We start from the raw sequence: 14,404 nt of genomic DNA on the forward strand, positions 1-14,404 counted from the left end.
GCACAGGGCGGGCAGCAGAAGACACAGGCCTGAGCAGAGCAAACTGGTTGTTCTCAGACTCAGGGTACACTGGGTAGTGGCTAAGATACTGGAGTCTCACACACCTGGGATGTTATTCCAGTTAGATCTCTCTTGGCTGTGTGGGTTTAGCAAAGTTTCTCGCATACTGGGGCTCAGTTTCCTCATCTGTAAAATGGGGACAGGGGACTTCCCTGGTGGTCCAGTAGTTAAGACTGTGCTCCCACTGCAGAGGGCATGGATTCTAACCCTGGTTGGGGAACTAAGACCCCACATGCCACATAGCCCCCAAATTTAAAAATACTAATTAAATAAAATGGGGACAGTCCTGACCCAGCAAGATGGTTTCCAGGATTAAGTGAGAATGCCATCAAGGTGAGAGGAAAACTTCCACACCTGGGCCTGGTACAGACAGGTATTTAGTAAATGTTAGCCAATGCTGTTGTTACACCTCCACACACATTCTGGCTGAATGCTCGCTCTCACTCTCTGCATCCTGGAATGGAAGGGCTCAGTGAGTTGCTGAGAACAAAGGCAGAAAGAGGCAGCTCAGTTTTCCAGCTTTTATGAAAATTAATAACATTAATAGATCACAGACATATACATACATACAGACTGCTATGTACATGGTCATTAAGTTATTAATTAGTCTCTGTATACAACGTTTCTACATTAGTGTTCCAGGCTAGGCCCGATCAGTCCTTGGCATATTCACAGTAGCAGTCCCTGGGCTTGGCCCCCAGGGTGGTCACAGGGAGGCCGGTGACTGATGCCCGCCCCATGATAGGCACAGGAGGTGTCCTGGGTTGCTTACTATGAAGTCTTTAGCTCCCTTCCTGGCATCTGGAGACCAGCTATTCAGGGAGCAGGCAAGCGGGCCTCGAGTCTTTGTGTGGCCTGGTGACCCAGGCCCTGTATATAGTGGCTTTGGGACATCCAGTAGGCACTAGAGGATGCTGGCCAGTTCTGTAGAGTCTGTGTCAGAGCAGCCCGAGCTGCTGGCCTCTTCTCTGCAAGAACCAGGATACAGGTTAGAGGAAGCATCCTTACTCACCTGCTTGTTCCCCGAGGGATCTTGGCTCTGCAGGCTTAGCTGACTGCCAGGTTAGTCTAAGTCACAGGACAGTGTTTGTTTACTCCCACTCAGCCCAGAAACTGCTGGTAGGTTTGTTCACTGTTCCTGCTGCCCTCAAGGCACCCCAAGCTCCAGTACTACACCCTGGCCTGGGCGGGTTGATGAGCAGGCGTAACTTACTCCACCCTGCCCTATGGTCTTCACGCTGAGGTCCTGCATGCCAGGAGAGCTGTGAAGAGTGTGGGCTCTGGAGTTAGAATATAGGGGCTCAACCCCCAGGTCTGCCCTTCATCACTTGTCACCCTTCCCGGTTAAGCCTCAGTTTCTTCATCTGCAGAGTGTGAATCACAGGAATATCTGACGCCCAAGGCTATTAAGATGACTACAGGAGATCATGAGTACACTCTCTAAAATGTAGACCTCTTAGGTGACAGGGATTTTTGTTTGTATCATTCACTAGACCGAGGCCTGGCACGTAGGCTTCCCATATACATACTTGTTGAATGAATAAATGTAAAACCACTCAGCATAAGCAGACAGCAAAGGGCTCGAGAAACATTAACTAGACTTCCCCAGGGGTCCAGTGGTTAAGAATCCACCCTCCAATGCAAGGGGATGTAGTCTTTAGCTCCCTTCCTGGCATCTGGAGACCCATCAATTCGATCCCTGGTTGAAGAACTAAGATTCGATATACAGACGGGCAACTAAGCCCGCATACTGCAACTAGAAAGGCCCTATGCCACAACTAGAGACGCCTGCATGCCACAACAAAGATTCTATGTGCTGCAACTAAGACTCAATGCAGCCAAATAAATAAAATATTTTTAAAAAATAAAATAGTCACACACACAAAAAGATACATCAACTGCCATTGTGATGAACTGGCAGAGGGGAAGGGGAGAGGAGGAGCGGTGGAGGGGAAGATGTGTGGGAGGCAGATCTGAGCTTGGCCGCTCCAGGAGGCGCTTTTCAAGGGCTTAGACTGGATGATGCCCTTTTGTCCACCAACCATCCCTTGCCCACTCACCTCAGAGCCTGCAGGGCCTTCTTGTTCTGCCGCCTCTTCTCCTCGTCAATGGGGTACAGCTTGAAAAGCAGCAGGCCTATGAGGATGAGGACTATGGGAGCCATGGTCACCAGCATCTTCAGCGTGAACTTGACACGTGCCGGCTGGGAGCAGCCACGGGTCTGGTACCCGGTGAAGCTGTGGGGTCCAGTGGTTAGGGGAGTGGTGAGGAGGGGGCACCTGAGGCCTGCCCCTGCCCAGTACTACCCAGACCCCCACCCCACTCACTCCAGACTGAGGGTGGAGATGCCCAGAGAGACGCCAGAGGCAAACTTGGTGAAGAAGACGTAGAAGGAGAAGAAGATGGGCTCAGTCCCGTGGATGTGGGGCTGCTTCAAGTGGAAGTCATCAATGACGTCGGGCAGCATGGACCTGCACACAGTGGTGGCAGCCGTGAGCACCCTCCCACCTAGCTACCCCAGGCCTCCGCTAGCCCGTGTGGTCCAGGTCAATAAGAGCACTCCTCTGGGAGCTGGCGGTTCTATAGTACACACACACCGTTCAATGAGGAGATGGCAACTTCACGTGACTCAAAAAAGAAGGCCTCTTCCTCTGAGGTGAAGTAGCCCCACATGCAGTTGCTCAACTGGGCAAGTAAAGTGCAGGGTTTGAAACCCCATTTCCCACCCTGACTAGGTGTGCTCAAGCAGTTCACAATCTGCACAACTGTACTGGGAGGACCTCCCCTGCTCCCAACCTGGACCTGCAGAATGGCCTGCAGAAAGGGAAGATTCTTTCCTCCACAGATTCTCCCTAAGGAGTTTCAGAACTGGGGAGCTGGGAAGCTGGGGAACATACCAAGGTGGACCTATACACACACACACACACACTTACCACGGTAGTAAGAAGGCAGCTGCTACGCTGATGCCGGCTGCCACAGCCACCACGTATGTGACAATCAGGTTGCTCTCCATGAGGGCCACCAAGATGAGAAATGGCACTGCTGACTAGGAGAGTGGGTGTAGGAAGATGAGTCAGCTCGGAGGCTCCCAGTGCTAACCCCCAGGTCAGCCCAGGCCCTACCTCTTCAGCCCCACTCACCGAGATTCCAACGTACACAGCTGTCTTTTTGCCAAACCGGGTTAGGAACCATTGCCAGATAGGGATGGTGACTGTGGCTGAGAACTGTGGAGGGGCAAAGCGGGTGAAGGAAGTGGGTTAGAGCCCTGGAATCCCTCCTGCCCTTCCCAGGACTCCAAAGGTGCTGCCAGCCCTGACCAGGAGCAGTCAGATGCCATCTTCTGGAGTGCTCCACGGCAGCTGATGGCTCTTCAAGGGGCTGGGACAAAGTCCTGATCTTATCTGCTGCCCTCTAAGCACAGAACTCTGAGTTCTGGCCTCCACGTCTTTGCTTTCACTATGCTTTCTACTTGAACATCTAACCCCAATCCTTTCTTTTTTCCCCAGTGTTACTGAGATATAATTGACAAGAACATTGTACTAGTTACTAGTTCAAGGTGTACAATATAAAGATAATTTTAAAATATTTGTCTGTGCCAGGTCTTAGTTGCAGCATGTGGGATCTTTTTTTTTTCCCCATAGTTGCAGCATGCAAACTCTTAGTTACAGGATCTTCAGTGACAGCATGTGCATTGGGAACATGGAATCTTAGCCACTGGACCACCAGGGAAGTCCCAATAAAGATTTGATATATGTACCCAAACTTTTTTTCATAGTCCTACCTAAGCAACTGTAGGTCAGATCCAAATGTTCTGAGAAGCTTCCCTCATCCCTCATGACCTTGGGCCAGTTTGGGAAATATCCTCTGGCTATCCAAAGAATCATCTCACAGCCTAAGCCTCTTCAGCCACCCTTGGGGCCCCACACGCACCATGATTGCCAGGAGCAGATTCTGGAATTCGTTCCGAAAGCCCAAGGTGTAGGTACAAAACAAGGCGAAGTTCCCCTCCACCAGCTGGGGGCCAGGAAGGCGTAGCAGGAAGGAGGACAAAGAAACAGATGATGCTGGAGCTGAGCCTCGAAGACTCTTCGCATGTTTGGGGGACCTCTGCTCACCCCACTCCCATTCCACCCGTCCCACAGGCCCTGTCACATTCTAAGGCCTATCCCATCCTCTATTGCACTCCCCCATCAGGCTGAGCATATCAGAGTCACACTCACCATGAAAGCCAAGGAGGTGAAGAGGAAGCCGGCAATAAGCTTGATGTACGGCCCATGGCTCATGACCAGTCGGAGGCCCCGAAAGAAGGGCATCTGCTTGGTCTGCTGAGTCTCGTAGGATTCTGGGAGCCAGAGGGGACAGTGAGCAGGAGCAGAGGCCCCTCCCAGAGTCTGAGTCCCAGGCAGAGGGACAAAAACTGCCCCATGATGGGGCCTGCACCCCTCCCTGGGACCCCTCACCTCTCTGTTCCCGCACGCCCAGGGTCAGGATGACAGCACAGATGACATAGATAGAGGCAATGACTCCTGCCGCCAGCAGGTATGCATTTTGCTATAAAGCAGGTAAAGATCACATAGAGACACAGTCAGTCTGATTTCATCCCAGCTCCCAGCAGCTCTACTCAATGACCTTGGATTAGTCCCTTCTCTGTGGGCCTCTCTGTCTCCATCTGTGAAATGGGAAAGTTAGCCTGGGCCTACTGCTGCTTCCCAAGGCTGGAACAAGTCCAGATGAACAAAAGGCTAAGAAGGCCAGGATGTGGAGTCTGAAAGTCCATAGTTCAAATCTCCCCAAACCTAGTCTCTGCAACTCACTAGTTATATTACATTGGACAAATTATTTAGCCTCTCAGTGCATCAGTTTCCTTATCTGCAAAGTGGCCATATTAAAACTGTATGTAACAAATGCCCAACAAATTATCAACCCTAGCCATTATTACTATTCTGAGGATAACAGCAAACCACCCCATCATTCCTCATCTTCCCCCATCCCTGCCCTGCTAAGGACTCACCGTTTCTTTGATTGAGGTGGAGCTCTGCGTGCGATTGGCTGTAGAAGCATTGACATCTGGGATACAAGGCGAATCTGCTTGGCCCACGATCTGCCCCTGGATTGCTGTGCCCAGCACTGTACCTAATACCTCCACGGTCATCCCTGAGCAGAAAAAAAGAAGTCCTTTGGAGGGCCGCATGGCTTGTGGGCCCCCAGGGAGGAAGGTCAGATGGATAGAAGCCCCAGAAGCTCTAGCCCCAGGTGATGGAAACAGCTCCAGATGGAATGGTTATAGGGTGGTAGGGTAGATGGCATCTTGGCTTAAACTTGTGGCATTGCTGTGTGACCACTGCCTGGTCCTTATACCTCTCTGATCTCAAGAGGGCAATCAGTTATTTTTTAGTATGGTTTCACACCTACTCCCAAGAGCAGAGAGCTGAGCCCATAAGGGAAGAAACATGGTAGAAGGGTCAAGGAGTGGGGGGACCCTGGGTCCCTGGTGGGTGGGATCAGTGCGCTGGGGAAACTTACGATAGGCAGTGGCAGAATCACGCTCACTCTGCTCCGTGCTGATGAACATGGTGAGAGCTGAGTAGGGAACGTGGAAACACTGGCATGGAAGAGAGGCCCTCGGCCAGTCAGACGATGGACAGACAGATGTGGCTTTGGGCACCAACCCCGGAGGCCCCAGGGACTTCCTTCCCTGCCCACACTCACCGTGACCAGCGTTTCAAAGAGGCAGTAGAAAAGCAAGTACCACAGGGTCTGGCCCTGGTGGAAGTCGGGCACGAACCAGATGAGGAAGTAGGCGATGATGGCCAGGGGTGTGGAGAAGATGATCCTGAGGAAGGGGAGAGTCTGAGTGGGGGCTGGATGTCGGGTCTGGCCTGGACTCTTCGGCAGCCCCACAGAGTGCCCGGCGGGAAGGAAATTCCTCCCTCTGGATCCACCCACTCTGGGGTCTCTGGGAAGGTACTGATGGCCAACCCTGGAAGGCCAGACTGAGACAGGGTTCTGGCCCACAATCCAGAGCATGGAGCATGAGGTCAGACCCTCCCAAGGTTTGCCTGCCTCTCCCCAGGGGTGAAGGCTCCAGAGACGGGGGCTTTCTATGGGCTCGGGGATAAGAATGGAGGCTGAGACTTCGGGGAGAAGGAGCAGCCCCAATGCTGGGGTTCTCACCACTGTGTGTACACACAGGACGAGGGAGGCCAACTCCAGGGGAAGGTTTCCTTCTGGAGCGGCCACAAGGGAGGACTGGGCCCCATGAAATAACTATAAGAGGGGGTGGGGGTGGCAAAGGTCTGCCTCCCCACATGTGAATCCCATGGTCCAGAAAGATCCCACATGCCACAGAGCAACTAAACCCATGCCCCACTACTGAGCCTATGCACTGCAACAAGAGAAGCCCACCACCATGAGAAGCCCATGAACTGCAGCTAGAGAGAGGTCCCTGTTCACTGCAACTGGAGAAAGCCTGTGTGCAGCACCCAAGGCTCTGTGCTGTCAAACATAAAATAAATAAAATTAAAAAAAAAAAAAAAAAAAGGCAGCTGAGAACCAAGGCCGTGGAGAACCGTGTTTAGAAGAAAGGCCCACAATTCAGGGATCCAGTTCTGGCTCTACTACTAACTATTAATAACTTGGTCTTGGGCAAGTTATTTAACTGCTCTGAGACTCATTTTCTCATCTGTAAAATAAGAGTAGTAAGAACACCTACCTCACCTTCAACATTTACTCAAGAAATATTCAAGTGCTAACTCTGAGCCGAGCACTATTCTAATGACTTGGGGTGTATCAGGAAACAAAACATACAAGTCACTGACTGCCCTCATGACATTTACATGCTAGTTGGCAAACAAAAAATAAACATAAGATATATACTATCCAGCCTTAAAAAGGGATGAAATTCTGAAACATGCTACAATATAAACCTAGAAGTGACACAAAAAGACAAATCTGGTATGATCTCACTTAGATGAGTCAGATTCATAAACAGAAGACAATTGGTTGCCAGGGGCTGGAGGGGAAGAAGGAATGGAGAGTTAGTGTTTAATGGGTACAGAGTTTCAGTTTGGAAAAAGTTCTGGAGATGATTGTTTAACAATGTGACCATACTTAATGCCACTGAATTGTACACTTGAAAATGGCAAAAACGGTAAATTAAAAATTTTTTAAATAGTCTTTTATCACACACACACACACACACACAAAAGCTACATACTGTATTAGATGATAATTAAGTGCTGTGGAAAATAGGAAGCAGGCTGAAAGGGATTAAGAGTATGGGAGTACAATCCATAGCCAAGTGGACAAAGTTGCCCTCACTGAGAAGGTGGCCTCTGTGCCAAGATGAGAGGGAGTTGGCCTTGCAGAGCTTGCAGGGCAAGGGTGCTCAGGCCGGAAATGTGCTCCAGTAGGTCTGGGAAGTAGCAAGGAGGTCAGGGGGCTGGAGTTTGGGAGATGGAATTAGGAGATGAGCTTGGAGAGGAAATGGGATACCAGGGCTCTACAGGCCATTGTAAGGACTTTGGCTCTGCGTCATTGGGTTGAAGTAGTTAATATTAAGATGCAGAGCAGCACTTGGGACACAGTGAGTGCTGTGATTATCACGCCAGGAGAGCCCAGCAGGAGACGTCAGGGAGCTGTAAGAGCCCTGGGCTGGGACTCCCACCTCAGGTCCAGCTCTGCTGCATCTCCCATGTGACCATGCTGACAGCCTGCCTCTCACTGGACGGCCTTGGGAACTCCAGGAAAGTGTTTGTCAAAGTCTTCCTGGTTTGAAAAGGAAGACTTAAATGCTGACTGAGGGCAGGGGCTTATCTGAGGCCTAGGAGGAGGCAGGGTGGTCCCAGGGCTCATGAATCCCTGCCTGGAAGGCCCAGCCTCTTCTTACACTGAAAGGAGAAGGGGCCCCAGGTCCTAACAGGTATGGATGGAGAGGAGGGTCATGTGTATTACATGGCAGCCTTCAGCACGCACTCAGACGGGGGTGGGGGTACCACTCAGAGAGATATTGCCAGGAGGTCCCACCCAGACAGCTGAGGACATGTCCAGAGACATGTGTCAAATCAGAAACCAGCCCGAAGGGCCCTCAGCTACTTCACCAAGCTGGCTGCCACACCTGCCCAGGCAGGCAAGATGGCCTCAGATCCTACCTCCCACAAAGAGGGCTTCCTCCCCTCCCCCTCCCTCGCCCCACCCCACCTCTCCCCTCCCCTCCACTCCCCTCCACTCCCCTCCCAAATCCTCCCAGAACAAGGGCTCCTCTGGCAGCCCTCGCCAAAATACTCCCGTCCAAGCGGTCGGGCTGAGGAAGCTGAGGAACCCAAAGTGACTGAAAGTAACCCGGGTTACTGCTGCCTCAGGCTGGCTGCCTGCCATTGGCTGTGCCTCATGAGGAGATGTGGCGGCAGGGCCCCGCCCCCAGCGGCCGTCAGGGAGGCGGGTACAAGGGCCCAGGCTCAGGGGCCAGGCTCCCTGGGAGCCCCAGCATCTTGTGCAGGTGAGGCAGGCTCTCCTGTCCCCTGGCCCCGAGGCCTGGATCAAAGGCCTCCACCTGGGCCTTGGCCAGGGGCTGGCGGGATTTTGGAGGGAGGGGGGCCTCGTGGGAAAGGAAGCTGTGGTGGGGGCGCAGGGACTGTGGGAAGAGCTTTGAAGGCCTTGAAGGCCGGAGACCAGGTACGGGCCCCTGGGGCAGGAAGGCGCCCACTTGAGCCTGGATGGGCCAGAGATGAAAGGGGCATGTCCTCCTCCCCCCAGCCACCAAGCAGGATGTCCTGGAGGGAGCCAGAGCTCCGGCCTCTTCGCCTGTCCCTTGTGCCTGCCTTTGCCGTCTGATCTGTGGCACCACCTCCCCCAACCCTGCCTCACAGTCTGAAGCTGAGGAGTGGAGGCTTTGTATCAAAGGAAAAGGTTGTTCTCAGGGTCCAAGAAGCCAGAGGTTATGCACTCCATTCTCGGTTTTATCTTCCACCCTCACCCCATCTCCAGGAGCCACTCTGCAGTGGTGCCCAGTTATATATTGCTTAATGTGTCAGGCACTGTTCTAAGTACGTTATATGCTGTGTGTATGTATTAGTCACTCGGTCATATTCAGCTCTTTGCAACCCCATGAACTGTAGCTCACCAGGCTCCTCTGTCCATGGAATTCCCCAGGCAAGAATACTGGAATGGGTTGCCATTCCCTTCTCCAGAGGCTCTTCCCAACCCAGGGATCAAACCCACATCTCCCACACTGCAGGCAGATTTTTTACTGTCTGAACCACCAGGGAAGCCAAGTACATCATATATTACAAAATTTAATTCTCACCACAACCCAGTGAGGAAGGCATAATTATTATCTCCACCGTGCAGATGAAGGAACTTGAGGCCGAGGTGTTAAATGTCTTGCCCAAGGTGGTACAGCTGTAAGTGGTCAAGTTGGTATTAAAACTGAGGCAGGCTGGCTCCACAGTGTAACCTTTCAACCACTATAGGAAGTGATGGAGTGGGAGAGGTTAGAATTCCAGTTTCATGGAAGGGATAGGACCTTGGGGAGGAATGGGGCCTGAGACAGGGGAATCTGCTGTCTAACAGCTGGACCAGCCTGAACTGGCAAGAGTTCCAGTGCCCATGACTGGGCCAGCTGAGGCCTTGCTGAGGCTTTTGCCACCACTCCTTCTTCTCACCTCCCAGTCTGTGACAAACGAGAGGGAAGGACCATGGGGTAGCAGACACACCAGAGGCCCCGCCTTCCACCGGCCTGAAAGACAATCTTCTACTCACCACGGCATGAGGCGGCCCAGGCGGGTCCAGGGAGATTTGCTAATGCAGAAGCCCACCAGGGGGTCTGTGATGGCATCCCAAGCTCGGCCCACGAATAGGATGATGGAAGCAGAGAAAGGATCCACCTGGGATGAGGAACAGGAAAAAGATGACGCCCTCTTCCTTCATCTGAGGGGCAACCTCAACCCTCACTGATGGGCAAAAGCGGGGCTGCCTCCCCACTTCGGCCAGGCCATTAGAACCCTGTACTGCTCCTGCCCAGGCCTCAAGCATCATAACTTGCCTTGTTAATAATGACAACAACAGTTCCCCAACAGCAGTGGTACTGTGTCTCCTGAGAAACTTACCCAGATTCGCCCCCTTCTGTCCTCCCCTCCACCGCCCTTGAAAACTCATCAATTAGAATGAATCCAGATTGCATTTCCTTGTCTCCCTCTCTCAAGTCCGTAACCACTCGATGCCAGAACAAGCATTTGAGGGACTTCCCTATGGCCTAGTGCTAAGACTCTAGGCTCACAATTCAGGGGGCCCAGGTTTGACTCCTGAAGGGGGAATAAGATCCCACATGCTGCAACTAAATGTAACTAAGATGCAGCGCAGGCAAATAAAAGCAGAGATAGCATTTGCTGGGTCACCACAGTGGCCCTCAGTTTTCCCATCTGTATAATGGTGTTATGATCCCCGTCTTACAGGGTTGAGCTCTATCTTGGATGTGGAAAAAGGATTAAATAGAAAAAATGTTGAGAACGTAGGCTGTCACTATCACTTCTGCCTCCAGAACTTCTCGGCTTATAGACAATTTTTCTGGACTCTTCTTCATTCATCAAGGCTCTGCTATTACTATCACTCCAGGAAGATGGAGAGGACTTTCCTCATCTGACTTTTCTAACTTTTTACATTTTGACAGGGGGTTGGTCATATTTTCACCCCACTTAGGACCCAGGGCATGGGAGTCGCTTGAAAACTAGCTGCTTAAAGGGAGTCATTTGTCCTTTCTGGGGCTCAGGGATCTCCATCTGTAAGTGAATACCACTAAGATGCCTTGTTTGGAAAGTCCACTTTCCAAACTGGTGTGTGCACCCTGAGAGTCTTGGCAGTTTGGCCTCCCATTCTTGCAGCAGACAAGGTGAATTCTCAGGATGCCAGGCTGCTGGCTGAGGAGCCCTGTGACACCCTAAGTACCCTATGAGGGCCCCTCTGTCCACTTGCATGCCTCTGCTCCTTAGGTGAAGGTGGGATGCACCTCATCCACAGGCCTGACAACATCCACCAACCCCTGAGCCAAGCCAGCTGACTGCAGTCCAGCTGGGGACATGGTGTGCCAGTCTCTTCTAAGAACATCACAGCAGGCTTTATTCTCTCACACCATTGCCTACCCCTCCAGGCTCTGTTGCTCTTGCCAGGCAAGGAGGAGTTGCCTGACCTTGCCAGCTAAGACTCCTGGGGCTGAGAGACTCCCCTTCTGGATACTCTCCAAAGCCTGACTTCTAATCCACTGTGACTCTGAGAGGCAGAAGTGTAGGGGTGCCTAGTCCCATTTCCCAGTTGAGGGAAAAAACCCTAGCCTAGAATCCATAGTCTCTCCCACTTTGGGATGATGGAGGAGCCATAGGGAGTTCAGTTCACTCACCTGAGCTACATCCAACAGGTAGATCTGTAGGAAGAACCCCAGGGCACATCCCGTCACCTGGTAAGGGGCTCCTCCAACTGCATAGCAAAGTTTGTTGCAAATGGACAACTGCTTTTTCTTCTTTGGTTCCTTCTGGGAAGAAGAGGAAAGAATGAAGAGACCCACGAGACTGGCCTCCATCCTAAAACTTTCCAGAGCCAGGACCATCCCTCTAACCAACTCTGCCAGGAAGGATAAGTCTGCCTTGCCCTGTTCTCACCCAGGGAGAGCTCACTTCTCACAAGAAAAGAGAGGTCTTCTCTGTTTTTAAAAATCTGGAAAAGGCAAATTCATACTGAGGAAGTATCCCCTAAGCCACCTCACCCCAACCCCAGATCCTTACCAGTGCACCATCCCTTAATGACTCCTCCCAAGGCCTCAGTCATGTTTCTTTCCAAGTTGAAGGGGGAGTATGCTCCAGCAGTGAACCTGTCCCCACCTAGCACCAACTGCCACAACCTGAAAATCCTCTTGTTGCCAAAAGCTGCCTAAGCCCAGGCCTGGCTCCCACCATGGTTCAGAGGGTAGAACCCACCTGCCTACTGGATGAGAGCTCTAGAGATCTGTACGGGCCCAGCCCAGTTGGCTGTAGGCACAGCTGTTCCTTCCATCTGTCCCAGAGCCTCCCTGGCCCGTGGAGGCAGCCAGACCTTCAGGCAAACCCAGGAGATGTCCTACCCTTCCTCTCCCTGCCCCCCTCCCCCAGAGCGCAGGAGATCTTGTTGTGGCGCAGGAGATCTTGTTGTGGCGACTGGCAGGTAGGGGGGTAGGAAGGCCTCTAGGTGCTGGGTTGGGCCCTCTCTGGGTGGGGCACTAGGGAGGTTAAGGTTGCCCAGGGAAAGTAGATTACTCATACATTGCAGCAGCATTAATTGCTTACCCAGGCTCCTTCCAAAGATCGGTTAATAAAATTAAAACGAAAAGGCAGTCGCCTCCCAGGCAGATATATTGCCTGGGATCCCTCTCTGGGGAAGCCTGATGTCACTGGGTCCTTCATTACGTCGAGAGAGCTGGGAACAGGGCCGAAAGTCAAGACAGGCAAAGCGCAGTGTACGCGCGACCCGATACCTACACTCACAGAGAGCCTACCGGATGCGGCTCCTTTAAGAGCAGAGCTCTTGTTTTATGAATGAACTTGATCGGCTCTCGCCGCCGAGTTGAGAAGCTAGCGTAGAATGTGGGGGTGGGGAGTAGGGGGATGAGAGATGGGGGACCAAGGTAGTTTCCCAGATTTCTGGGGTCTCCCTGCCGTCTAGGGCAGCAAACTTTAGCGGCTGATCACAGAGGAACGGAAAGCTGCTAGGCAGAGCCGGGCACCACGTGGAGCTCCCAGTAAGGCTGCTCTCCAGAAATGCCCAGAGCTGGGGTGGGCAAAGGAGGGGCCTGGCGCCTACAAACCTTTTCCATCACTCCCCGACTCCAGGGCACCCCCAGGGCTCTCTCCTGCCTCTGGGTTCTTCTGTTCCTGGCTTAGCCCAATGTGTCCCAGAACCAGGCTTATCCCGCGACGCCCCCATCTCATCCTGGCCCCCCATCCCAGACCCTCCACCTGGGTTGCGAGGACCTCACCTTCACCTGGACCGGGCGTTCACCAGCTTGGAGGATGCCGGTGGGCAGAAGTCCCGCGGCGGAGCCGCTCTCGGCGCCCTCTCCTTTGGCCATGACCCGCGGGCCACGCCGCCCGGGGACCGGGAGGCCGGGATGCTCCTCTGTTCCGCGGGCCTCCGCTCCGCCCCGGCTCGCGTTGTAGTTGTAGCCGCCGCCGCCACTTCGGTCGCCGCACACTAGTTAACCCCGCAGGCGGCTGGGCGAAGCACTCACTCCCCTGCACGCCCCCCGCGCCTCTTAAAGGTTCGCCCAGCCCTCTCTGATCTGGCCAATCCTGGAGCTTTGCTACCCCGCCTCCAGCCAATCCTGGAGCCCGCCGGTCCTCCCGCCTGCCCAAACCACCCGGCTGCTAGCTGGTGCCATCCAGCCACGTTCTCTAGTCCGGAACCCGTATCCGGCTGCGCGTGCTCCGCGCAACCTCGGGGGAAGGCTTGGAGACCCACCTGACGTGCACGAGGAAACTGAAGCCCAAGGCTAAAAGTGACCTGCCCAAGGACCCCCAGAATGAGTTCTCCCAGAGCCAGATCTACACCTCGTGACTTCAGGCCCGCAGGTCCAGGAAAAGTAGGGGCTCCAAAGCCCACTGCCCCCCTTTAACGTCTGGAGTAAAATCGAGTCTCCTGCTCTAAACCTGGAGTATGTAGCGCTGGCACTTTCCTAACCGACGCCCCTCTCTCTTTCCCCAAGATGGACTACTACTTCTTACGGACAGTGGCATCTTTGGGGCCCTCATGATGGAGAGAAAGGCTAGGTGAGGTAACGTGGCAGGCGGAGGCAACGCGTCGCCTCGGGCAGAAAGCCCCCAGTTTGTGGAAGAGAGTCGAGACCACAGCCATTAGCACACAATGATAGTAACAGCAGCATTTTATGGTGAATTTCCTCCAGGCTTGACACGATCTCCTTCAGCCCTTTAACCACCCTGTGAGGGTGGTACTATTATTATCTCCGTTTTACAACTCAAGGGAGGAAAACTCAGAGAAATGAAACAGCTGTTATGTGGTAGAGCCAGGGCTAGAAGGTTTTGCCCCATTTTAAAGCCTACCCTCTTCATAGCACCGCGCTATCCCTCTCAGCAAAAATGAGAAGGCTGAACCTGTCTTCCCAAGAAGCCCTGGAAGATAGGAAGCCCTGAGTTGAAACAGTCAAGGAAAAATTGGAAAGAGTGCTGAATAGTCTGCTCCTTGAAAGAAGGTGGGAGGGGAATTCCCTGGCGGTTCAGTGGTTAGAACTCTGAGGGCACTTGGTCACTGATGGAGAATTAAGATCCTGCAAAGCCTTGGGGTCTGGCCAAAAGAAAAACAAAGAGAG

General features: G+C 52.9%; 1 protein-coding gene across 4 annotated transcripts; it reads right to left on the reverse strand.

The window, feature by feature from the left end:
• Window positions 1–567: 567 nt before the first annotated feature.
• Window positions 568–13,276, reverse strand: MFSD2A (MFSD2 lysolipid transporter A, lysophospholipid). Of its 4 annotated transcripts, none has more exons than XM_065930014.1 (14): window positions 13,064–13,276; window positions 11,450–11,581; window positions 9,820–9,944; window positions 5,770–5,893; window positions 5,584–5,662; window positions 5,072–5,214; window positions 4,521–4,611; window positions 4,281–4,402; window positions 3,991–4,074; window positions 3,201–3,284; window positions 2,994–3,106; window positions 2,388–2,531; window positions 2,121–2,297; window positions 568–1,028 (listed from the first exon to the last, which is right to left on the reverse strand). In XM_065930014.1, the coding sequence occupies exons 1-14, from the start codon at window positions 13,148–13,150 to the stop codon at window positions 965–967; spliced, it is 1,569 nt and encodes a 522-aa protein (XP_065786086.1). In that variant the 5' UTR covers window positions 13,151–13,276; the 3' UTR covers window positions 568–964. The 4 variants fall into 4 exon arrangements, with proteins under 4 accessions (XP_065786086.1, XP_065786076.1, XP_065786069.1 ...); XM_065930004.1 differs by having other exon boundaries at window positions 11,450–11,578; window positions 13,058–13,276; XM_065929997.1 differs by having other exon boundaries at window positions 13,058–13,276.
• Between the last annotated feature and the right edge of the window lie 1,128 nt (window positions 13,277–14,404).

Source organism: Muntiacus reevesi, chromosome 1 (assembly GCF_963930625.1).
Source record: "Muntiacus reevesi chromosome 1, mMunRee1.1, whole genome shotgun sequence".
Classification (NCBI taxonomy): Eukaryota; Metazoa; Chordata; class Mammalia; order Artiodactyla; family Cervidae; genus Muntiacus; species Muntiacus reevesi.

Excerpts from the sequence above, each read along its gene's own strand:
- MFSD2A (XM_065929997.1), bottom strand. The coding sequence starts at position 13,150 with ATGGCCAAAGGAGAGGGCGCCGAGAGCGGCTCCGCCGCGGGACTTCTG. Across the intron at positions 5,215-5,583 it reads TGATTCTGCCACTGCCTATC|GGATGACCGTGGAGGTATTA; the intron begins GTAAGTTTCCCC and ends TTTTCTGCTCAG. Across the intron at positions 3,285-3,990 it reads ATCTGCTCCTGGCAATCATG|TTCTCAGCCACAGTCACCAT; the intron begins GTGCGTGTGGGG and ends GCCCCTCCACAG.